This window comes from Panthera pardus, unplaced genomic scaffold (genome assembly GCF_024362965.1).
Source record: "Panthera pardus isolate Hobbes unplaced genomic scaffold, ASM2436296v1 HiC_scaffold_24, whole genome shotgun sequence".
NCBI classification, from domain to species: domain Eukaryota; kingdom Metazoa; phylum Chordata; class Mammalia; order Carnivora; family Felidae; genus Panthera; species Panthera pardus.
In genome coordinates this window covers 117,283,198-117,309,147 of record NW_026526810.1, presented here as the reverse complement: position 1 = coordinate 117,309,147, position 25,950 = coordinate 117,283,198, and the positions used below count along the sequence as shown (strand labels likewise).

General features: G+C 39.4%; 2 protein-coding genes across 7 annotated transcripts in view; both read right to left on the bottom strand.

Annotated features, from left to right (window-relative positions):
• The window catches only part of TSHR (thyroid stimulating hormone receptor), a 158,782-nt gene that overhangs the window by 112,931 nt on the left and 19,901 nt on the right, over positions 1 to 25,950 (bottom strand). The window lies entirely within an intron of this gene.
• LOC109261613 (charged multivesicular body protein 3-like) lies at positions 21,473 to 25,762 on the bottom strand. The gene is made up of 2 exons (XM_053888697.1): positions 25,712 to 25,762; positions 21,473 to 22,044 (listed from the first exon to the last, which is right to left on the bottom strand). The coding sequence occupies exons 1-2, from the start codon at positions 25,760 to 25,762 to the stop codon at positions 21,592 to 21,594; spliced, it is 504 nt and encodes a 167-aa protein (XP_053744672.1). The 3' UTR covers positions 21,473 to 21,591.

Below are 25,950 nucleotides of genomic sequence, written 5' to 3'. Positions count from 1 at the left end.
GCAACTTTTAAGCCCATCAATAGGGAAATGGATAAATTCTAATGTAGTTACACAATCAAATACCATTCAGCCATTATAATAAATTAGATTACATGCATCAACATTAATTTCTCTTCAACTCATGTATAGAGTCAAAAAAATAATCTGCAGAATGATGCACAAAGTACAATACCATGTAGATAAAATCTTAAATTATAAAATAGGTATCTATGGATATGACATATATGATGAAACTACAAAACAAAGATGATGTACACCAACTGCAGCAAAGTGAGACCTAGAGAAAGAAGGAAAGTCATGGAAATGGAACCGAGAAACTCAACTGTAACATTGTAATTTTTCAAACACAATTAAAAAAATTTTTTTAATGTTTACTTATTCTTGAGGCGGGGGAGCGGCAGAGAGAGACTGAGACACAGAATCTGAAGCAGGCTTCAGGCTCCGAGCTGTCAGCACAGAGCCTGATTGATGCAGGGCTCAAACTCACAAACTGTGAGATAATGACCTGCGCTGAAGTTGGATGCTTAACTGACTGAGCCACCCAGGCGCCCTTCAAACACAATTGTTAATGATGTTTCTTGGTGATGGGCATTTGTTACAGGACACTGTGTATCTTTATGCATTCGAAATATTCCATAATAAAGAACCTATAATTAATATGTAGAATGTAGCCAGTATATGAATAAATGTGACCTATAAGCTAAATGATGCTATTGAAAAACATTTGGCAACTCAGAAACTTCATCACTCAAAAAATCTTCCCATATCGAAGACAATATCACTTGTTTCCTTTCCCATAAATTATAAGGAGATATGATTATGTTGACATTGTTTTAAAGATCTGAGAACATGGAAGTTATTAATTATAATCACTCTTCTAAATTAACATCATAGATCTCTCCTTTAAAAATGTGGGTATTTTGCCCATGTAATCATGTTTAATGGGGATTAACCTTGATTTAAATTCATTTTTAGGCAACAAAATTATGTTTCTTCTGAGGACTGTTTAAGGAAAATACAATCTCATACTGCATTGGTACACTGCTATAAGTCATGGATAGACGTACTTTTATAATCATTAAAAAAGGAAATTCTTTTATTTATTTATTTATTTTTTTAATGTTTTTATTTATTTTTGAGACAGAGAGAGACAGAGCATGAGCAGGGAAGGGGCAGAGAGAGAGGGAGACACAGAATCGGAAGCAGGCTCCAGGCTCTGAGCCATCAGTACAGAGCCCAATGCGGGGCTTGAACTCACAGACTGTGAGATCATGACCTGAGCCGAAGTCGGACACTCAACCGACTGAGCCACCCAGGTGCCCCTCTTTTATTTTTTAAAAAATATGTTGCTTTTAACATTTATTTGTTCTTGAGAGACAGAGAGAGACAGAGCGTGAACAGGGGAGGGGCAGAGAGAGAGGGAGGCACAGAATCCTAAGCAGGCTCCCGGCTTCGAGCTGTCAGCACAGAGCCTGACACGGGGCTCGAACTCACAGACTGCGAGATCATGACCTGAGCCAAAGTCGGATGCTCAACCCTACTGAGCCACCCAGGCGCCCCCAAAAAAGGAAATCTTCTTAAAGAACTAATTTATATTCTGATTATTTAAAGAGAAAAATGTCCACTATTCTAGGATAATTTGAGCTTCTAAGAATCTTTTAATGCAAATACCTTTAAAGCTGATGCAGGAAATAGGAAGTTGATGTGAAACAGCAGTTCTTCACATTTTAAGAATAATTCATCTATGATAGAGTAAAGAGTTCAATTTCCATTCAACATTCGTTTTGGCTTATTTTACACATGCATGTAATTTCAATGCATGCGTCATACACGGAATAAAAAACATAAACTACATGGAGTTTGTATTCAAGATAAAATTTCTAGCAAATTTCACTCTTGGTTATAGAAAATGGTACTAAGAGTGTCTTGTGTTTGTCAGATGCAACTATTTAGCAATCAACATGATTATTGAATGCTAATTACTAAAACCAGCGAGTTGTATCCAATTCTCTGTCATCAGTGTCAAGAACAGATGTCCAGAAGCTTTCAGAGTTGAGTCTGAACACCAGGACTAAGTGATGTGTCCAAGTCTGATCAATATTCTTAAGGACAACTTGCAAGGAGGTAGACCATTACATTGCCCTACATTCACAATGGTTTTTTTTTTTTTTTTTTTTTTTTTGTAGTCTATCAGTTTAGAGAGCTAAGGAAGTTGAAATGACAAGTTTGAATCTAAGTGATCATGCTTTCCCCCTGTTCTGTGACTATAGACTTCATTTTTAATCACTGATTACAAGGAATAAACTGTAGATTTAGAAGTCAACAACGCTGCTGGTTTACAGATAAAAATGTGAAGCTCCATAACTCTTCACTCCTTACGTGTGGGCTGCACATAGTGACTTCCCTTCAAAAAGCACAGTACTGATGGGAGAAAAATAGTAACTTTACAATACAGAAACCTGAGAAGCCTTACCTTATCCAGGCGATCAAGGTTAATATCAATAATGATACGTCATGTTGATAGTATGTACCCTTGATATGATTTGATAAGTAGGGCATTTACCTCTGTGTTCTTCGTCCCAAACACCCCAAACCCTAGTCTGATCATGAGAAAAACATCAGAGAAGTCCCAATTGAGGGACAATATACAAAATACCTGACCAGTACTCTTAAAACTGTCAGAGTTGTCAAAAACAAAGAAACTTTGAGAATGTCAGAGTCAAGAGGAGCCTAAGGAGACATGATGAGTGTTGTTGTCTGCTCAGGATGCCATAATGAAATACCGTTAAGTGGAGTGGCTTATGCAGACGTTTATTTCTCCCAGTTCTGGAGGCTGGGAAGTCCACTGTCAGGGTGCTGGCAGATTTGGTTCCTGGTGTGGATTCTCCTTCTGGATTGCAGATGGCAGTCTTCTCACTGGGTCCCCACAGGGTAGAAAAAGAGAGGGAACACTCTGAGCTCTCTATCTCTTCTTAGAAGGGCACTAATCCTGCTATGAGGGCCCCACCTTTATGACCTCATCTTAGCCTAGTTACCTTATGAGGGCCCCTCCCCCAAGTGCCATCATTTTAGGGGGCAGGGTTTTGATATATGAATTTGTGGTGGGGTGAGTACAATTCAGTCCATACCAATAATAAAATGTACTACGGTCTCCTGGATGGTCATTGGGTAAAAGGTCATTAGGTAAAAACTAAGGAAATAGGGATAAAGTATACACTTTAGTTAATAGTGTTTCAATATTGGTTTACTGATTATGACAAATGAACCATATTAATATAATAATAGTGCATTGTGGACTGAGTTGTGTGCCTCCCAAATTCACATGTTGAAGTTCTCACTCTCAGTACCTCAGAATATGACTATTAGAAGATAAAGCTTTTAAAGAGGTAACTTAGTTAAAAAAATAAGGTCATTAGGGTGGACTTTAATCCAGATAACTGGTGTCCTTGTAAGAAGAGGAGACTATGGGGTACCTGAGTGGCTCAGTCGGTTGAATGTCTGACTCTTGGTTTCAGCTCACATCATGATCTCACAGTTTTGTAAGTTCAAGTCCTGCATCGGGCTCTGTGCTGGCAATGCAGAGCTTGCTTGGGATTCTCTGTCTCCCTCTCTCTTTGTCCTTCCCCTACTTGTGCTATCTCTGTCTCTCTCAGAAAAAATAAATAAACTTGAAAAAAAAGAGGAGTTTAAGACAACACACAGACCAAAGGACAAGCAGCAGAGGACACAGTGAGAAGAGGGGGCCAGCTGCAAGTCAAGGAAAAAGGCCACAGAAGAATCCAACTTAGACTGTACTTTGATCTAGGACTCTAGCTTCCAGAACTGTGCGAAAATAAATGTATTATTTAAGCCACCCAGTCTGTGGTGCTTGTCATGACTGCTCTAGCAAAGTAAAACATTGGGGAAACTGGGGGTGGGGTGTATAGGAACTACCTGGACTATCTTCACGGTTTTTCTGTCAAATAGAAAACCATTTTAGCGTTGCCTGGGTGGCTGAGTCGGTTAAGCATCTGACTTCAGCTCAGGTCATGATCTCATTTCGTGAGTTCAAGCTCCACATCAGGATCTCTGCTGTCAACACATACAGCTCACTTTGGATCTTCTGTCTCCCTCTCTCTCTGCCCCCTCCCTAGTGCTCTCTCTTTGGGCTTCACTTCCTAAAACAAAATTAAGATATTTAAAATGGTTGGGGTGCCTGGGTGGCTCAGTTGGTTAAGTGTCTGACTTCGGCTCAGTCATGATCTCGCAGTTCATGAGTTTGAGCCCCACGTCAGGCTCTGTGCTAACAGCTCAGAGCCTGGAGCCTATTTCACATTCTGTGTCTCCCTCTCTCTCTGCCCCTCCCCCGTTCACATTCTCTCTCTCTCTCTCTCTCTCTCTCTCTCTCTCTCTCTCTCTGTCTCTCTCCTTCAGAAATAAAATAAACACTATAAAAAGTTTAAAGATATTTAAAATGTTTTTTTTAATGTTTATTTATTTTGAGAGAGAGAGAGAGACAGCAAGGCAGTATATGAGTCAGAAATGCCATGGGGAAGCCTGTTGTTATACCTCATCAATTCGGAAGGGTTACTTACCCTCTTTAAGCCTGTGCACATTTGTCAAATGAAGGTGGTAGTGTCTGCCCTACTTATTTCACAGGGTTATTATAGACATCAGTGAATCTAATACCTGCAAATGCAATGTAATTAAAAGACTTGTCATTAAATGTTTCACCCAAGTCCCATGGCTATTTTAGGCAGAGGTCAAATTACTTCGAGCTCTTATTAGCTATTAATCTGGTCCTCCTCCTCCTACTCCTAACTGACCCCATGCTCAAAAACTTCTGTAGCCCAGCAGTTTCCAGGGCACGCTAAGTCATAATCTGTGGCATGTTATAATCCACGTTGGCCATCTTAAACTGCAAATGCTTGCCTTTCATGTTCAAGGTGCCCTGGGGAATGTGACATGGAGACCAATACTGCACCTTGATGAGCAACTCCGTGAACAAATCCTGCTTGCAGATTTATATTGTTTCTGCATATGAAGGAAAACATGTTTTTCTATTAAGTGTGATACTTCACAGGTGGTCTCCAAAGTACAGTGTCCAAGGCAATACTTTGTGGTACAGAAAAAATATTAGAACTTGTGACTTGTGATTTTAAAACTTCATACTCTGAATTTCTGTTTCTGTGTGTTTTATAATTTACATGGTATATTAATACAATAGTACGTATCTGTAAAACATACACACACATATATTTTAGAGTGCTGATTGGGAATGTGCACAAAAAAAGGTTTGGAGACCACTTCATTAGAGGACAGGAGAAATCAGACCATTGGGTGGACAAGTATAAACCGGAGCCTTAGTCTTTATTTCTCTTCATACAAAAGCAGAGGCAAGTTATACATTTTCATCTGTAGGGCTATTTTCAAACTATGGACTCTACTACTCATTGGTTATGTGCCTTGCGCAAATTACTCTATCTTTCTGTGCCCCAGCTCTTCTTTCCTTAAAGTGGGGCTCATCCCAGTACCTCTGTTGTGTTGGAGAGGGATGAGCAGAAAACTCTGAATTTACTAGAATGGAAACTTTTGATTAGAAAGTCATATGGTGGGGCACCTGGGTGGCTTAGTGTGCTGAGCGTCCCAACTTTGGCTCAGGTCATGATTTCGCAGTTCATGAGTTCAAGCCCCACATCAGGCTCACTGCTGTCAGTGCAGAGCTTGCTTCAGACCCTCTGTCTCCCTCTCTCTGCCCCTCCCCCACTTTCACTCTCTCAAAAGTAAATGAAAACATTGGAAGAAAGAAAGAAAGAAAGCCATGTGGTTGCAAAGCCTGCAGGCCTCACTGCTCAGATTTATCTTTCTCCTTGTTCATTAACCAACCTTGAGCCTGACTTCCACTACGTCTGAATCAGAACAAATCAGAATGACATAAGGCCGTCGCACCCAAGTTATATGGGGTGAGCTAGAAGAAATGGCAAGAGCCATTGCTAGAACCACTTTCACCAGGAAACAGAGTAACTGAAGAGGCACATAGACTAGGCTTGGTACCCCTATTACTGAATTGACTTTCGTAAAGAAATAGATTTTTACATACATTACTAATGGTAGACATTCACCTGCTGAAAGGGAGTATGAAAGGCATTCTAAGCAGGGAGGAGAGGAGATGCAAAGTCATGGAGGTGTGAAAATGCTGGAAGTGTTTAGACCTGTGAGGACTCCAAGTAAACGTAAATATAAAAGCCAAATAAGTGAAGCATGCTTATTGGGTCCACTGCTGTATGCTTTATGTATACAGCCTAATAAGTAGATGCTTAATAAATATTCATTATTGTTTCCATAGCTAAGTAGAACATATGGGAGGTATCAGAACCACCTGTAGGGGGCCATTTTCTTCTTCACATTACAACCTCTGCCCTTGGAGATTCTAATACACACACAGGAAGTGTTAATGTATAGAGCCACTGTTACAGACATGGGGGTGAGTGGGTAAAGGCCATTATTCTAGGTTAGTGCTTTTGAAACTGCAGGTTGTAGGGGTGCCTGGGTGGCTCAACTGGCTAAGTGTCTGACTCTTAATTTCAACTCAGCTCATGATCTCATGGTTTTGGGGTTCAAGCCCTGCATTGGGCTCTGCACTGGCTGCATAGAGCTTGCTTGGGATTCTCTGTCTCCCTCTCTCTGACCCTTTCCCACTTGCACTGTCGCTGTCTCTTTCAAAATAAATAAATAAACTTAAAAATATATATACATATACATACATACACACACACACACACACACACACACACACACACACAAACTGTAGGTTGTAAGCCATTGGTAGATTATGAAATCAATGTATTATATCACAACTATCCTTTTTGAAAAGTGAGTTAAAATAGAACACATACATACATAAATATGTCTGTATCCTAGGGTACATTGTAAAGTATATTTTTTACTGTGGGTCATGATCTAACATGTGAAGCCACTGGTTTGCATAGTAGTTGGTGGAAGCCTTGACTAAAGCAGTAGGTAGATTCTAGTGATGACTGTGAAAAAAATTGATGGGATTTAGTGACTTACTGAGTATGCAAGGTAAAGCAAAGTGCAGACTCGGAGTTTCAGAACTAGCTTAAGCTAGTTGGTGAAGTGCCATGTCTTTAAAACTGAGATTAAGAATGAGGCAGTCAAATGTTGTGGGATTCTTTGGGGGTTGAGAGTGGAGACTGGGGGCAGGATGTCAGTGAGAAGATAATGAGTTCGGATGAGATGAGTTGAGTTTGAGACTCCAAGTGGACATGTCTATGAAGCAATAGGAAACATAGTCTGAAGCATAAGGAAGAGTTCAGGGTTAATGACCAAGTCTGTAGTCATTATTATCCAGATGATAGCCGACATGTTAAATTGGATGAGATTTTCTTTCTTTTTAATTTTTCTAATTGGTTTCTCCACCAAAAAGAATTTGTATCACAAAATTCAATTTCATTTATATTTCAGTACTTGAAACACTTCCTTGTGACTCTGTTAGGAAATATTAGTTTAGCCCAGAAATAAAGAATAACTTTTTAAAATTCCTTTTAAATATGATTCATTGATGATATGATTAACAGTAAATAGAACCTAACTAAATGAATCAATATAGGTACATTTTATGAGACTTAAATTTTAATAAAATTTATATAATTCACTGAAGAACATTAAAAGGACAATGTGAAATTTGAGGCAGTTTGAGAAAGTGGTAAGATAAAAACCTAATGGTCTATATTCCTTTATTAAGATTGTGCCAGAATTGACCTTTAAAAGATTAAGTCCATTATGTGCTCATTATGTTACTGAATTGCACAATAATTTGTTCTAATATTGTTCAAGAGAAAAATAAGTATCTTGCACAAAAACCATAATATGATATTCTTTTTCATTTTAAATATGAATATTAGGCATTTTTCCCCAATAACTGCTTTTCCTTGTAGAAAATTCTAAGAAAAACTTACCATATCTAGTTGTCCATTACACAAATGCCAGTTTGTATTCTTTCTCTTAAGTATTAGGTGTTATTTTTATTTTTTGAATTTTAAGCTGTTGTGGTAATAACATTAGAGATCTACGCACTTAAAGTTTTAAGTGTACAATACATTAAGTGTGCAACAAACTATTGTTGCCCGTTGGTAAACAATGTACAGCAGATCTCTAGAGCTTATTCACCTTGTTTAATTGAAACTTTATGCCCATTGATTACAACTCCCCATTTCCCTCCCCTTTAGCCCTTAGCAACTACCATTCCACTCTTTGATTCTATGTACTTGACAGTTTTAGTTACCTCATATAAGTGGAGTCATGCAGGATCTTGAGGACATTACACTAACTAAAATAAACCAGACACAGAAAGACAAACACTGGATGAGGTTTTCTAAGGAGCCTGGTAGTGTTCAGTAAGGACTACTCCCAAGAATAGAATCCTTGGGAAGGTGAACCTTTAATGAGCAGGTCTCAGGAGAGTTAGAATAGAGGCAAGATAGGAGAAGAGTCTATTCATTACAGAAATATATGTTAGAGAAATATCAAGCAGAATAAAAACTGAACCACAACCTTTATATAGGTGGTTGAGTCATTAAGGATCTCTAGGAGGCAGTTATCGTAGAGTTAAGTAATGGGACAACTAACCAGTTTTAGCAATTTAAAGAGTAAACGGGAAGTACAAAGTATGATCTCTGAAGAGAAAGTATGGTTTTGCTTTATGACAGAGAATGGAAGAAAGCTGACAGAGGGTTAACTATGGGGAGGCAGGGTAGAATAGGACTTTTATGTGCAGAAATTAGATAACATTTTTAAGTGGTGGTGAAAGATAATATTTGTAGGTAGGATGATGGTAATAGTGAACATAAGGCGCTTACTATGTGCCAAGAATTATTCTAAGCACTTTACATAGATCAGCTCATTTTAATCTTCACAACAACACTGAGGTAGGCACTATTATTATCCCCATTTAAATGAGGAAACAGGCAGAGAGGTAAAGCAAATTGAGCAAGTTCACACACAACTATCAGACACAGGATTTGAATCCAGGCTGGGGCACCAGAGTTTATGCTCATAACTTCTACACTTTGCTGGGGAAGAGGAAGGTGCAGGAAAATAGGGCATAAAGGGCCACAATCCCTTACCCAGAAACTTTTGGGGCCAGATGTATTTTAGAATTCAGAAATTTTCAGCTTTTAATATACATATATTTTCTTATAGCCACGTAGGATCTGGGGCTGTACCTTAAACACAGTCACATTGGTAACCGACATCTTTGTAGTAAATGTATCAATAAATAAAGACCAACCTCACAACAATTGGGGCCAAGTTCCTCCAGGGGTTAACAGAAAACTGTCAACGTTCAGAGCTGTTTGAATTTTGGACTTGCAGATAAGGAACTGTGCTCCTGTAGTAGCCAAGCATATCTCCGAGGGGGAGGCAAAGAAGAATCTGGTAGTGGGATCTTGGAAAGGGTTAGGAACACCTGCTCCTTTGTGAAAAGAGAAGCAGGGCAAAAGGAAAAACAGCAAGGTTATGTCCCAACTCCTCGTTCCCATCTCCCACAAAATCCCTGTTTTCCTTTCTTAGTATAAGTCAGGTGCTGATGGATGTCACCATTTTCCCTTTAAGGTCTAGAATGGCTTGTCCTTGCTTTTCCTATATTTTACCTGACCCACCAATGGGGTCAAGGTGATTCTACCTCTTCCTTCCAGGTATAGGTGAGACAGAGAAAGGGGAGAGAGGTTGAGGGGCAGAAAATACCACAAGAGAGATTTTTTATAGTACTTGTTTCTTCTTTGTGACTAGCAATAATTCATTAATTCATTCATTTATTCATTCACTCACTCATTTTGCTACCACTGGGGCAAAATCCTTAGAAAACAGCTAAAACCTTGGAGAGTACTTTAGGGACAAGTGAAACAAAACTTAAGAGACTTCATTGTGATGCCCAGGAAGTCAGAGAGAAAGAGAGATTGAGAATGAATAAGACATTGAATCATGGAGTGCCTGGGTGGCTCAGTCGGTTAAGCATCAGACTCTTGATTCTGGCTCAGGGAATGATCTCACAGTTCATGAGATGGAGCCCCGTGTCAGGCTCTGTGCTGACAGGACAGAGCCTGCTTGGTATTCTCTCTCTCTTTCTCTCTCTGCCCCTCCCCTGCTTGCTCTCTCTCTCAAAATAAATAAGTAAACTTAAAAAAAAGACACCGAATCAGGCTGACATGGATGAAAAGAACAGGAGCCCAAGTAGAACTAATTAAGATTGAGAAGATATTATTTTTTTCCAGAAGGTCTGTAGCATCTATCGCTGCAACTCACCTTTCCAGCCACTGCCAGGCCCAGGTTGCAAGAGTCCCTGGGTTATGTGTTTGGCTGGCTGGAGCAGGGAATCCTTAACTCAATTGGATAGGAGAGGGGAAGTATGAAAACATTCCCGGTATTCCCAGTAGTCACTTGGACATATTAATTTAGAAAAATATTGTTAAACGTAGTGTTGGCTACTAAAGTATTCCTGGTGGTCCAGTGCTTAAGGTACAGGTTAAGCCAGAAACTGGAGAATGCATTCTGGTTTGCAGGTTATTTCTGATATGGTATTACAATGTCAGGCATCTCGGGGGTTAAAAAGTCTTTGGTAGGCTAGCCAGGAAATTTAACATGCATGTAAAATACATTCCAAACAACCAACTTTTGGAAAACAACCCTATAAGTTGGGGACTGCCTGTTTTTATATTCCCTTTGCCAAAGCTACTAAAATTTGTAGCAAAATAGAGATTAAAAAATAATATATTCTTGTGACTCAACAGTGTGGCAGCATCTTCAAACTGAGAGTGTAATTTTAGAGTCAATATTAATTTCTTGGGCATTTTCTAGAACCAAAGAGAATCAAGTGGCAAGTCACCACATCTGGCAATATCAATGGAGAAATTCTGCCTTTACCTTTACAGTTAAAGTAGCTCTTTCAAGTTTAATTGTCAGCATGAATGGGGGCACAGGTCGTATTCTGATCAAACCTGCTGATGTTACAAAACTGAGAGATATAGCAGGTATGTTACCGAAGAGACACAAACATTTTGCTCCTCTCCTATCTCCTCCATCTCCATGATCCAATATGGTAGCAGTTTGGAGGATCATGTTGCATTTGGTATGGAGAAAAAAAAGGGGGTGTTGTGTTTAGGGTAGAAAAGACTTATGGGAGGGAAGAAAATCATTAAATAGAAGTGAGATTCTTTCTGATTTGTTTTATGGGGCTCTAGTGGACACACCTAAGACCATGGTGGTAGATTTTTTTCTAGTATAGGAAAGAATAACAGAATTTCTCAAAAATCAGATAGTAGGTTCCCTTTCTCATGTGTATGCAAAGAATGAATATCATGCATCAAGCTCAGGAGAGTCTTACATTGGGTAGAGGGTCAAAGTAGATGGTCTCCAAGTTCTTCTTCCAATACTAAAACTCCATAAGTCCCATGAAAATTATAACTACTCCCGCTTTCTTCCCCAAGCAATATGATATCTTCAAAGTCAGATGCCAATGGGAAAATTCTAGTTGATGCTAAGCCCCCAGTTGGCCATACAATTGTGCAATCAAATTTTAAGTGTTCCTAATGGAGTCAGCCAACCTGGGACTGCTCATTTCCTTAGTCATGGAGATGTACTTTTGGAAACCAAAATCTGTAGTAGGCAAAAATCAGTCCAAGCCATGTGGCTTTCCAACAGGGTATGATTACAAAAAAAGGCTGAAATTATTATAACCCAGAAGGGGAAAAGTCAGCAGAATTCATTATCCTCATAAAATACATTCTTTGATCCTTCCTTCTACCATATTGTATGCACTGTTTCCTGGGCTATCTAGTGGTCAGTGAGGTCAAGATAATGTTGTGTATCTCCTGTTTCCTTTATATTGCCCTTACAGAAACTGAGAGCCAAGATTAGCCATTCTAGTTTTTTGTTTTTTTGTTTTTTTGTTTTTTGTTTTTTAGAATAGTGACTATTTAAGAACTTCAAGTTTTTCATTGTTGGAAATCATTTGGAATTCTCTAGCATGTAGCAGTAGCTTCTACTTGATCTTTGTAAGTAAGAACTTCAAGACATTGCAATGTGCTCACAAATAAAGTCATAATGGAAGTCTGTTTTTCTCCTTTGTAACACCAAATGAACTTGTAATTGCTTGATCAATGTTGGCTGTCCATCTGGAATGCAAACTCCATAAGAGTGTGGACAAGCAATCTGTCTTATTCAGCATTCCATGTCCATTACCTAGAGCAGTATTAACACCCAAAAAATGTTGAATGAATAAATCTAGCAATGAAATGATTACCTGTTCTCTCAAATGCTGCTTGTTATCTTCCACATCACCACACACACATACACACACACACACACTCCTTTGGAACAATTTCTTAATAGAATAGAAACAGTTTACCTTTTTGTTTCACAAATTGCAGAAAGAAAGCACTGCTTTCTTGTTTCCATGTCCTGGATCAGTGCAAAGATTCTCTTTCTTCCTTTCAAACTACTTCATTGATCTTTGTTATCAACTATATCAAATGGGTACTGGGACAGTTCATAGTGGTGTAAGGACAACTCATCCAGCTTTCAAGATTTTCCTCTAAAGTACAACAAAACTGGGGCGCCTGGGTGGCTTGGTCAGTTAAGTGACTTCAGCTCAGGTCATGATCTCACGGTCCGTGAGTTCGAGCCCCTCATCGGCTCTGTGCTGACAGCTCAGAGCCTGGAGCCTGTTTCAGATTCTGTGTCTCTCTCTCTCTCTGCCCCTCCCCTGTTCATGCTCTGTCTCTCTCTGTCTCAAAAATAAATAAATGTTAAAAAAAAATTAAAAAAAAAAAGAAAAGAAAAGAAAAAAAAAGTACAACAGAACTGCTTCTAAGTCCCATACAGAGGGGAACAAGCTGTGGATGGCTTCCCAAGTAGGTAAATACCACCTCACGGGACAGTGGAGACCGGCGGCCTCATCAAAAATTTAGGTGAATATAGAAGATCTCCTGATGCTTATATAACTTTGAATGTCTTTTCAGGCAAAATTCTTTTCTGAGAGGCCAACCAAAGGCAGCTAGAGAGTGTGTACTACCTGGGAATTGAGAGGTGGGGAGATGGATACTTCTAAACACTAACTTTCCCTGTCTAGCAATTTTGCCAGAAGCTGGACAATCCAGTTTCTAACCCAGGATAGTCTTTTTTTTTAATGTTTATTTATTTTTGAGAGACAGAGTATGAGGAAGGGAGGGGCAGAGAGAGAGGGAGACACAGAATCTGAAACAGCCTCCAGTCTCCAAACTATCAGCATAGAGCCTGACATGGGGCTCGAACTCACGAACCATGAGATCATGACGTGAGCCAAAGTTGGGTACTTAACCAACTGAGCCACTCAGGCTCTCCGACAGAATAGTCTTAATAATAAAATTATCTTGGTTTGTGTATTATGTACTTGTTCCATAAACACCTATGTATATATTTCATTCAAACACTGTGAGGTAATTATTGTAGGTATTGATTATTATCATTGTTATTCCCATCTATCTTGCATATGAAAAAACCGTAGATTTAGATGACAATTTTAGGGTTAAACTGCTAGTTAGAGGCAAAGCTGGATCTCTATCTCTAGGTGAAAAAGAAGCATGGTGAAGCAATCACAGGATGAAAGCCCATTCAATCCCAACTCTGTTTACTATCTACATGATCTTAGAAAAATCCTTTGCATTTTCTGAACTTTATTTTCCTTACTGTTTTCAAATGGGGGCTAAAGAGGTATAGAGGTGGCACAAAAACAGACACATAGACCAATGAAATAGAATAGAAACCCCAGAACTAGACCCACAAACGTATGGCCAACTCATCTTTGACAAAGCAGGAAAGAACATCCAATGGAAAAAAGACAGTCTCTTTAACAAATGGTGCTGGGAGAACTGGACAGCAACATGCAGAAGGTTGAAACTACACCACTTTCTCACACCATTCACAAAAATAAACTCAAAATGGATAAAGGACCTGAATGTGAGACAGGAAACCATCAAAACCCTAGAGGAGAAAGCAGGAAAAGACCTCTCTGACCTCAGCCGTAGCAATCTCTTACTCGACACATCTCCAAAGGCAAGGGAATTAAAAGCAAAAATGAATTACTGGGACCTTATGAAAATAAAAAGCTTCTGTACAGCAAAGGAAACAACCAACAAAACTAAAAGGCAACCAACGGAATGGGAAAAGATATTTGCAAATGACATATCGGACAAAGGGCTAGTATCCAAAATCTATAAAGAGCTCACCAAACTCCACACCCGAAAAACAAATAACCCAGTGAAGAAATGGGCAGAAAACATGAAGAGACACTTCTCTAAAGAAGACATCCGGATGGCCAACAGGCACATGAAAAGATGCTCAACGTCGCTCCTTATCAGGGAAATACAAATCAAAACCATACTCATATATCACCTCATGCCAGTCAGAGTGGCCAAAATGAACAAGTCAGGAGACTATAGATGCTGGAGAGGATGTGGAGAAACGGGAACCCTCTTGCACTGTTGGTGGGAATGCAAATTGGTGCAGCCACTATGGAAAACAGTGTGGAGGTTCCTCCGAAAATTAAAAATAGACCTACCCTATGACCCAGCAATAGCACTGCTAGGAATTTACCCAAGGGATACAGGAGTACTGATGCATAGGGGCACTTGTACCCCAATGTTTATAGCAGCACTCTCAACAATAGCCAAATTATGGAAAGAGCCTAAATGTCCATCAACTGATGAATGGATAAAGAAATTGTGGTTTATATACACAATGGAGTACTATGTGGCAATGAGAAAGAACGAAATATGGCCCTTTGTAGCAACGTGGATGGAACTGGAGAGTGTGATGCTAAGTGAAATAAGCCATACAGAGAAAGACAGATACCATATGGTTTCACTCTTATGTGGATCCTGAGAAACTTGACAGAAACCCATGGGGGAGGGGAAGGAAAAAAAAAAGAGGTTAGAGTGGGAGAGAGCCAAAGCATGAGAGACTCTTAAAAACTGAGAACAAACTGAGGGTTGATGGGGGGTGGGAGGGAGGGGAGGGTGTGTGATGGGTATTAGGGAGGGCACCTTTTGGGATGAGCACTGGGTGTTGTATGGAAACCATTTTGACAATAAATTTCATATATTGAAAAAAAATAAAATAAAAAAAAGTAAACAGGTATAGAGGGATAGGGAGCAGGTGTTAATTTTGTCCTGTTTACCTCATGGATTTTTTCTCATGGGGACATTAAAGATCAAAGTGCTTTGTAAGGTATAACTGTGAGACTGTATTACTTTCCTAAAGAAGTTTTTATTTTAATTCCAGTTAGATAACATACAGTGTTATATTGGTTCCAGGTGTACAATTTAGTAAATAATCCAATTAAAAAATGGGCAGAAGACATAAACAGACATTTCTCCAAAGAAGACACACAGCTGGCCAAAAGATACACAAAAAGATGTTCATCATCACTTACCATCTGGGAAATGCAAATCAAAACTACAATGAGCTATCACCTCACACCTGTCAGAATGGCTAAAATCAACAACACAAGAAACAAGAGTTGATGGCGATGATGTGGAGAACAGGATTACTCATTCACTGTTAGTGGGAATGCAAACTGGTGTAGCCACTGTGTAAAACAGTATGGAGGTTCCTCAAAATGTTAAAAATAGAACTACCTTGCTATCCAGGATTGCCACTACTGGAAGTTTACCCAAAGAGGTGGTATTACTCATATTCCCAAGAGAGGTGTAGAGCATGATACTATGGAGTAGGACAGGTTTCATTCAAGGCCCAGGGCCCCCGCCTTTGTACCTATATGACCTTGACTGTGTTCCTGAATCTCACTAAGCCTCAGTTTCCTCATCTGTAAAATGGGAACAATAAAAACTGCCTCATAAGGCTAACATGAAGATTAAGTGAGATTAAGTGCAGAAAACAGAATCACCAAAAGGTAATAGGAGCACCACCCTCATAATGTGTCTTCTTTACAATGGAAGAAATGGACGTTCAGTAGCTGATTGATTTGGTGTCAGGACACCCAAAGAGCAGAGCAGTAAGAGACTCAGTAAACCAGTGTTTTGTCTTGTATTGGCTCTGAGAGAAACAGATTTGGTGAGTGGAAGCTGGACAAGAAGACACTTTTTTTCTTTTTCCCTCCTTGCTACCACCCCACCCACCTCAGTCTGTAGGCTCTATTTCTTTGGGGTTTGAGAAAACAGGAGTCCCTGGAGGCCCAAGGTGGGACTAGTACCAAAGAGAGTTTTCCTCCTCTGTTGCTACAGGAATCCCAAGAAACCTTAGGCAAGAGATTGGATCTAAGTGAGGCCATTGCTTAACACCCACGTTCTCCTGATTATGACAACACTTCTTCCCAATGAGGACAAGGTCTGAATGTGGGAGTTTTGTGAGCCCCGTAAGTAACTGGAAGTAAACTTTTCAGATGAAACTTGCTTGTCTCTTGCTGCTGCCTCTGCTGGTACATGACAGAGCAACATGATTCACAAATTTTGCAATAAATAAATTGTAGTCACTTACTAAGTCATAGAAGAAAGTTTCTAAGAATAAAGAGGAATCATGGGACTGTGTGGCATCATATTGCATAACAATTCATTTTAAAATAGTTCAAATCTTCCAGGAAAGGGAGGAAATATTGGTAAAGCAGAGAGCATCTAAAAATTCAAACAAGGCTGCTAAGTTTATGTTTAGACTTTGGGATTCGGTTGAAAGTTTGACAGAAAGGAGGAAGAATTAGTGATTCCATTCTGGTTGATGCTATTCATGTGAATTTCTCATCTCAACAGAACACCAGACAGTTGCAATTTTGAAAAATGTATTATATTTATAAGGGAACAACACCTGCTTTTGAGACACAAGATAGAAAAACTGGATCAAAACCATTTAGAAAAAATTGGATCAAAAACATGGATCAAAACCAGGAAACTCATTTTTAAAATTATTTTTTTAAGGCTTACAAGAAACATATACAGATATTCTAAAAAAAAAATCACTTAACTTTCTTCAAAAAACAGAAGCAAACAAAACAAAACAAAACAAAACAAAACAAAAACCTGATGTAACTAGTTTTGTCTACATGAGAAAAGGGAAATGGAAAACTTTAAGGTTAATATGTAGGTAATTAACATCAGGAAGGGTCCAAAATATGCAAGTATTTGAGATAGAGGTAAATTGAGCTCCTTAATTGTCCACCAGTGCTTTGCAGAGTGGGTTGGCCACACTGAGTTATTGTGTACAGAAAGAAAATACATTAATATTTCTTTTTCTTTATCCCACACCTTCACCTATATATGTGTCTTATATATATGTACAAAATGTGTGCTGATTAGTATAGTTGTATAGCATGGAATTTAGAAATAAATGTGCATATTAGGAGTACATGTTCAAAAATTTTATTGATGGGAGTACACAGTGAATTAGATATGGAGATCATGACTGAATGATTGGCCCAGTTCTAAATTCTACTGGGCAGAGTAGACATATACTCATAGTTACATATGATTATTTACTTTGGCATCAATCTGTGAAAAACATTTGGGGAATATGGATTGTGTGATGAGCGCCATGCTAGACATAGATAGGAGTACAAGAAATGTCTAAACTATAGGCATTCAGCCTGTGCCTGAATGTCTCTCTGACAGTCTCTCCATCTTGTAGAAGAGTCTGTTCCATTGTTGGAGAGCTGTTATCATTAGTATATTCCTGTTTATACTGCATCTGAATTTGACATGTGACAACCCAATTTGGAAGTACAATTTTTTTTGGTCTAAGTTTTACCTACAAGGGCAACACTGGATAGCTTTTATTATTATTATTTTTGTTTTTAATCTTAATTTATTTTTGAGAGAGAGAGGAGAACAGAGAGAGAGAGGGAGACACAGAATCTGAAGTAGACTCCAGGCTCTGAGCTGTCAGCACAGAACCCGACACAGGGCTCAAACCCATGAACAGTGAGATCATGACCTGAGCTGAAGTCAGATGCTTAGCCAACTGAGCCACCCAGCACCCTTGGATAGCTTTTAAATATCTGAAGACAGCTCAAGTCTATCTTTTATTTCTCTCTTCCCTTGGACCCTACTTGGGCTCTTTCAACTCTGTAATATACTCTCTTAAATGGCAGGTATGTGAAGTTAGTCTAGTTTGTCAATTCTGTTTTAAAATGTGATTGAAAGAAAATAAAAATAAAATGTGATTCAACTTGTGCTGAATGCATGAGATTATCATTTCTCTTGATTTGGATGCCAAGTACTATTGACAAAATTAATAATTAATATTATTGAAAATTTCATCTGTCTCTTTATGGTTGACTAGGGTTCCCGGAAGTTTTTACTGTGAACTCTGGGCTAGGACTTTACTAGTTTATTTATATAATTACCTCTATAACTGTGCAAGTTATTATTTAGACCTAAATGTAGGGTTTATATTCATCTCAGTTAAATATCATCCTGTGTGCATTTTGATTTGTAGCATGGCTTCCTGGGATTATTTTTTTATCTTGCCTCATTCAACAAATATTTACTAAACCCCCACTAAAAATGCTAATCAGTGTTTGGGTTGTGGGGTCATCTGAAAAAATAAGTCATAGTCCCTTTTCTTGAGTATCTCACATTGTAATCAGGACACTGGACATAAACTTCTCCATCATGCAACATGTTAAACTCTATAACAGAGGCATGTGTAATGAACATGCAAAGAAGAAAAGCATTTAAATAATTGGTAATATTTTTATATTGATTTAGAATTTGTGATTAACTTGCATATCTTATTTAACTCTCAAAACAATTCTGATGGATGATAGTGTTAGAAAATAGTCATCAATTTACAGAAGCACCAGAGGCTCAGAACAGTTAAATGACCCAGCAAATAAGAACTATCTTTTCCCCCTTTTTTAAAGGAAACCAGGACAAAGTGATTTTATTTTTCTGGCTCAATGCTTATTTTCCAAGATTCCCCAGAAATTCTACATAGTGCCCTCAGAGATTTATGACCAATTCACTTTGGCACCTAGGGATGTAATCTTTTCAGGTTTGTTGGTAAAAATTCATTTAAAACAACTTCTCTACCTATATGTCAGCTGATCTTGGTCTATAATACACCTTTCAAAGTTTGAAGTCCATGAATAGAACTTTTTTATGCTCCTGTTTGTCATCTGTTGCTATTTGCTAATTTTCCAGTGTCCCCTGGCAGTGGCTGATTCTTTCCTTATTCTTCCTCTACTCTGAACACGGCTTTTGAATACTCCTTTCTATTGAATTTTCTCTTCAATTGCCAGGTTCTTTTTTCCTCCTCTTCTCCAATGTTTGACAATAAAATATGGAAAGAGCAGTAGTGTTACTGATAAAATGAAGTAAAGTCCTTGTGATGGGGTTTTGGGGTGATGGTGGGGTTTGGAGCTGATGGCCAAGAAGGAATTCTTGAAGGAGTCTTTGGTGCAGAAAGGTGATTTTATTAAAGCATGGGGACAGGACCTGTGGGCAGAAAGAGCTTCACTGGGGCTGTGACAGGTGACTGATTATATACCTTCAGGTTGGGAGGGACTTAGGGACAGTGTAAGTCTCTAAGGAATTTTGGAAACAAGGTTTCCAGGACCTTGAGGGGCTAGCTGTTGTTAGGGAAAATATCATTTATTACTATTTAGTAAAACCTCAGTCATGAGACCCTTCAGATGTATGTCAGGGGCCAGATGCTTGGAGCGTAATTGCCAACATACACTTGGGGGTTAAAGATAAAGGAGGTTTACAAAGGAATTTTTATGTGTTTAAGGAGACTCACAGGATCCCAGGGAGAGAAGGATAATGTTAAGCCCAGATTCCCTTTTGTCTTATCCAGGCAGCTGAGCTCCTAGAGGGAGATCACTCTGCCTGTTCCAAGGACTTGTCAATGGGCTGTAGGCAGTAAAGGAATTTAATTTTTCATTTGCCTTTGTTTCCTACATCACCATGGCAAGCACTTAAACCCTCTTACATCTTGATGAAGGTAATATTAGGGCTCCAGGGAACGCCCTGGAGTCTATAGGCTTCTGGAAATTAGGGTATGGATAAGATTGCCTTTTTCTTGAAGTTTACTAAGTTATCCATGAACTGAAGGAGACTCCTGTCCTGCATGACTGTGATCTCTATCAGTCAACCATTTTGCTTTCTTTCCTTTCCCCTGTTTTTGGGCAGCCAGGAGTGTCCGAAGAATAGCACACATATCCCACGTGGGGGTGGCGGGGGGAGGTGCTGTGTGCTAGCTTGTGCTTTGCCTCATGCTCCCTCATCACTTGGAACTGTCACCATTAATTGCTTTCAAATTTTGGCCCGTCTTTATGAAATTTGTTTCTTTATTCCCTCTTTGAAAACAAACCTTGGTTATTGAACGTCTGGGCTGGAATTTCTGTTGAAGAAAAATATTCAGAGGCTCTTGGAGGGTGTCCAAGTTCTCAAGTCTTTTTTGTAAGTAGGTAAAACCACTTGTTTGAAAAACAAAATTCTCTCCTCTTAAGTCTTTTTTGTCATGTGCACTGGTGAGCAACTTTCATTGAAATTATGAGTTACATATGAGGACAGAGTGACAGGTTAAAAAGATGAACTCTTTTGCACTATATTGAGTAATTTAATAGGAAGAGGAGTTTGTAGGTCTTTTAATTTTGAATCATAACATCTATGAGAATCAACAATCCCTCTCTAACCATAAAAACTATAGGGCATCAATGATACTGAAGTTATGAGTACACAGATTATAAAGATCTAAATTTTGACTCCTACATAACCCCCACTCAATAATTAAAACCCGGAGAATTGAGACTGCTAAAAGTTGACAATCAAGCAGTACTACCAATAGAAATAACCATTTGTATACTAATCTTATCAGGAGATGTCTGCACTCATGGGCCGTCCCATCCCTAGGTCTATAAACTGACACCATCCCAGACTGACTAAATCAAAGAACCCTAATGAGCACACGACCCAGACTATATTATGGCCAATGCTCAGACATTTGAGGCTCAAACCACAGCTTTATACCCATGGTACTTGAATTGGTTCCATGAACATATTTCAAAAAATGATCAGCATGTATACTATAAAGTCATTAAGAAGCAAAATAAGCATTAACCTTTAAAGTTAAAGATTGGGAATTTAAATCTCCCCTTAATGATATGCCACAACTAGATACATCAACTTGATTCACCAGTATTATGTCAATAATTTTTTTTGTTAAAGCAGAAATTTATTAAAATCCATTTTATATAGTGTTTTAGAGATAAAAAACATGGAGAGTCCTCAACATTCAGGCCATCAACTCTATCCTCAGAAGTGCTTCAGGAGAAGACAGATTCCTTTGCCCTCGCCCCCAAAAGATACTTCTATGTATACACCTGAAAATGATGCTTTTATAACCCCACCTCTCAAGACCAATCCTGTTGAGATCCCAAAACCTCTGCCAAGTGAAGCGATATTAGCAGAGAACCTTCTCAGAATAAAAGTGCCTGATTCAGAGGTGTAGTGCAAGAGATACATAACATGATGACTGCTTCAGAGGAGTGTGCCCACTCCCAGTAGGTGGGCCACGAAAGAACCCGAGGGCCTAGCTGAGCAGCCACTAGCTGCAGAGTGTGGCAAGATGGGACTGCATGGCCTCCAGGGCCTCTTCTTCCTTCTCATCTTCTGATGCAGCCATCGCTCCTGAAGGTCTGGGCTCCAGAAAGGCATCGGTCACTTTACTAGGTGCTTTGCCCAAGGCACCTGCTGTGATTTCAAACAGAATTTTGTCAATTTCCATTTCTGCTGCTTCTTCCAATTCTTCCTGATCATCCATGCTTTCAAAAATATCTTCTAACATTTCTTCTATGATGCCAGCCTTCATCATCTCTTTGGATAGCTCCCTCATGATGGCCTGGATTTCTGGGATCTTCACAAGGCTCTGCATGGCTTTCATCACTTCTTTGCTCTTCTGCAGGGGACCAGCCACTCGCAAAACCACCAGCTGGTTCTTCATCCCTATGAGCACGGAGTTCACGTGAGCATTGGAAGCATAGAGCTTGCTCACAGCAAGCTAGTTTTTATGAGCTATGTATGCATTTGCCAATTCTTAATTACGATTAAGAGAAAAATCAGGACTTGTTCAATCTGTAAGTCTTCTTATTCATGAACATCACTGTTTACTTGTATAGAACATTTAAAAGTTATTCCTGTTTCAGGCCTCTGTCTGATGAGGGAGCATAAGGCAAGCTGACACCTTGCAAACCTCCTCCCCCCATCATCCCCAGGTGGGATATGTGTGATATTCCTTAGGCACTCCTGGCTGCCCAAGAATAAAGGAAAGAGAAAAATAACTGATAGAGATCACGGTTCTGCAGGATATGAGTCTCCATCACTTTACCAATGTCTTAGTAAATTACAAAAAAAAAAAAAAATCTGATCAATAACCTAATCTCCAGAAACCTACAGACTCTGTTTCCTGGAGCCCCAACATTACCCTCCCCTTCATAGTGATGTGGGGAGCAAAAGCAAGAAGAAAATAGCAAATAAAATTAAATTTCTTTGTAACCTGCAGCCCATTGACAAATACTTGAGGCAGGCTGAATATAATATCTCTCCAGGAACTCCCTACTGTCTTAATGTTAATGCCTTACTAGAGGGGGGAAAAAACAGCCTTAGCTTGACAATAGCTAGACTTCCCACATCCTGTGAGTCTTCTTTAGCATATGAAAGTCCTTTTGGAAACTTCGCCTTTTCTTTACCTCCCCCAACTCCCAAGTATATAATATCACCCTCATAATCCAGGGGCAGGTCTTTCTGCCCACAGGTCCTGTCCCTGTGCTTTAAAAAAAAAAAAAAAAATCACTTTTTTGTACCAAAGATGTCTCAAGAATTCTTTCTTGGCCGTCAGCTCCGGACCCCTACTACCACTCCAAAACCACATCATGTTTAAAGAAAACTGCCATCAATTTTGTGTTGTGTAGTATCAAAGTGCTTCAAAAACTACCAAAATAGCAGTTGTAATGGGCTGGGGTTTAGGATACTTTGTTGGACTCATCTCATGTACATCTTCTAGTCTGACTCAAATCAGCAGCCTTTCAATAGGGCATGGAATCCAGCTTTCCAAAGAGCCACTGAAGGGCCAAAGGTCAAAACTGAAAGTGTGGGTGGGAATGGGGTGGGGAGGGCAATTCTGATCAGTGGGAAACAGGAAGTGGAGGGAGTATTGCAAACTCCTTCTTATGAACTGCCCTAAAGCATGGTTCTGCCTGTTTCTCCTTTTCCTCATTCTCACATCAGCAAGTAACCTCCGGCTCAGACTGTTTACTGGGAAACCCAGGATAGGATGGCTGTTGGCTAAAAGTATCTGTTAACTAGCACATTAAGCATTCATTTTAATCCAGGATAATTTTGTGAACCTCCTGTATGCAAAGCACTAGTTTAGTAATTATAAGTGAGGCAAAGCTGAACAGAACTCAGTCTTTGACTTTGGGCACTAATATTCTAGAAGAGAAGATAGAAAAATTACATAGGCAGCATAGCTCCAGGGGATTCAGAAGAGTGACTGGCTCTGCCAGTCACTGGCTGACATTTACTTCTGAGTGAGACATTTATTCTCTTTGGGCCTCTGTTCTCTTAGCTGTAAAATACAAGGTTGTGTTAGATAACCTCAAAAGTCCTCTCCACATCTAAAATCCTTTGCTTTTATAAATTTAGTCTAGGAGAAGGATGACTCCAATCAGTTCTGTATGATAGGTGTGTTCTCTGAATCCAAGTGCTGTGGGAACCAGAACTTTAGAGACTTGGGAAGCTTTTATGAAGAAGGAGGTATATGAGCTTGGTGGATTTGTAGGATTTTGATGGGCAGGTAGGGGACAAATGGGCATTTTAAGCATGAGGAAAAACATACTCAAAGGAATATAAAGGGAAAGTATATGTCTCATGCAGGAAGAGCAATGAATAGTTCAGTCTGGTTGAAGGGGTAGATGGGTATCTACATTTAAGAGACTGGTAAAGTAGAAAATGGAAGATCCAAGCTATTGCATTAAGTTTGAGCTTTACCATGTATTCTTCGATTTAGCATGCGTATAGAACACTTACTATGCTCCAGGCAGTGAGTGAGGTGCTGAGAACACAGAAATCAATAAGATGCAGTGCCCTCAACAGGCCTGTGAGCAGTGGGCAAAGGAGTGAAACTAGTGTGCAAAATCCTGTAACATAAATACAACTTAAGTACAGAGAATGAAAGTGTCGAACACCTCAGAGGTATAATAACAATAGACAGGCAGAGAGGGAGTCAAGGGTGATATGACAATAGGAAAGAGAGAAGGATGAGCAGTTTTTTTGATAAGAAAATGAATTTGTTTTGACGTTGAATTTGAGGCCCTTCCAGACAGCCAGATAGAAATGTGTAAATAGTAGAATAATATTGGTTTGTGACTAGCTTGAAATGTTGGAACAAGAGATTGAGATATGTGTATATTTTCTAAGTAACTCATAGGTCTGAGAGGGATTGTCAAGGAAGAAAATATAGACAGAAAAAGGACCAAAGGGAACACCTTAGGGAATGCCCATGTTTAGGAGTTAGAAGAAGTAAGTGGCATGAACCAAGAAGAGTTAAGACTATCAGAAATGGTGGGCAACCAGCATAAAGGATGTCAAGGGAAGAAAGAATTTCAAGAAAGATGGGGGGGGGGGTGTTTGGACAAGATCAAAGGCTCCCCAAGCTTGATGGACCAGCTGCATTAAAATCAGTTGAAACATGTATTAAAACTATGTAATTTGTGTCTAGATGGATCTTCAAGAAACTACTAACAGTAGCTGCCTTGGAGGGAACCTAAGGACTACAAAGCATGAGTAAACTGTATGAACGGATATCCTAGCCCTCCAAGTCAACTACAAAATTACATCACTGTCCCTTCCTTGGCTTATGGCTATGGCTGTATGAATTGTCCCATATGAACAGCTAAAGTTAGAACACAAAAGCCAGAGCTTGGTTAGTGGATCATTTGGTTTGGTATATAGATGTTGGTTAAGTATATCCACCCAAAATGGACATGAGCTGCACATGGAGGGGGCCTTGAAAGACAGCAGCAAGGGAAAATCTTCCCAATGGGTAGATTTCATGGAAAAATAGCCAACAATAAGAATATATATGGACTCAAGAGCAAAAGGATTGGCCAGCTGGTCAGAACCTGGGAAGAGAAAAGCTAGAAGATTGTAAGAAAAAATGTCTGGGCCAGATGCATGAGTATGAATATATGGGTGTGGGCATAAAATGTGAAGATCTTTGTATCAGATATTAATGACCACCAGTAAGCAGTCACCAGAGAATAACCATTGAGTAACTAAGGCAAAATGACTTGATCAGTTAAGAATAGCTAGTCTTTGTCACTGGCCACCCCAGAACTAGCACCACTGGCACATTAACAGAGTGGAGACCACATGTTAATAGCATGGGCCCCCAATAAGCAAGGCTGGTTTCTTTCCACCATTGAAAGTCCAACCAGTTAGCAAGCGAGCTCAATGTGGCACTATTTCTTGAGGATACAACACTGTCACAAATTGATCACAGTGAGGCCTTTCTTCCTGGAAGGACCAGTGGTATGTCATAGTAGTTACACGTATTCTTGGTAACTGTTCACCTTTCCTGCCTCTACAGCCTCAGCCAAGCACCACTATCTGGAAGATTTTAAAGTATCTGATCCAGGTACACAATCTCGTACAACACAGCATCTGACCATGAGACCTATTTCACAGAAAAAGAGATAGGGAGGTAAGCGCGTGGTCATGGGATCCACTGGTCATATCAAGTACCACATAACCCAGGAGTAATTGGTTTTACAAAGCAATGGAATAGCCTGCCAAAGGCATAACTTGTTGGCAATACTCTGCCATGGTGTGGTATCATCATAGCAAATCACAAATTTCTATTTGGATGTTGTGTCCCATTAGGAAGAATGTGTGGGTCTTGAAATCA

Bases quoted from the DNA above. Each gene is read 5' to 3' on its own strand.
- LOC109261613 (XM_053888697.1), bottom strand. From the start codon at position 25,762: ATGACCACGCGCTTACCTCCCTATCTCTTTTTCTGTGAAATAGGTCTC. The intron at 22,045-25,711 runs GTCAGATGCTGT...CATAAAAACTAG, and splicing joins TCTGTGAAATAGGTCTCATG to CTTGCTGTGAGCAAGCTCTA.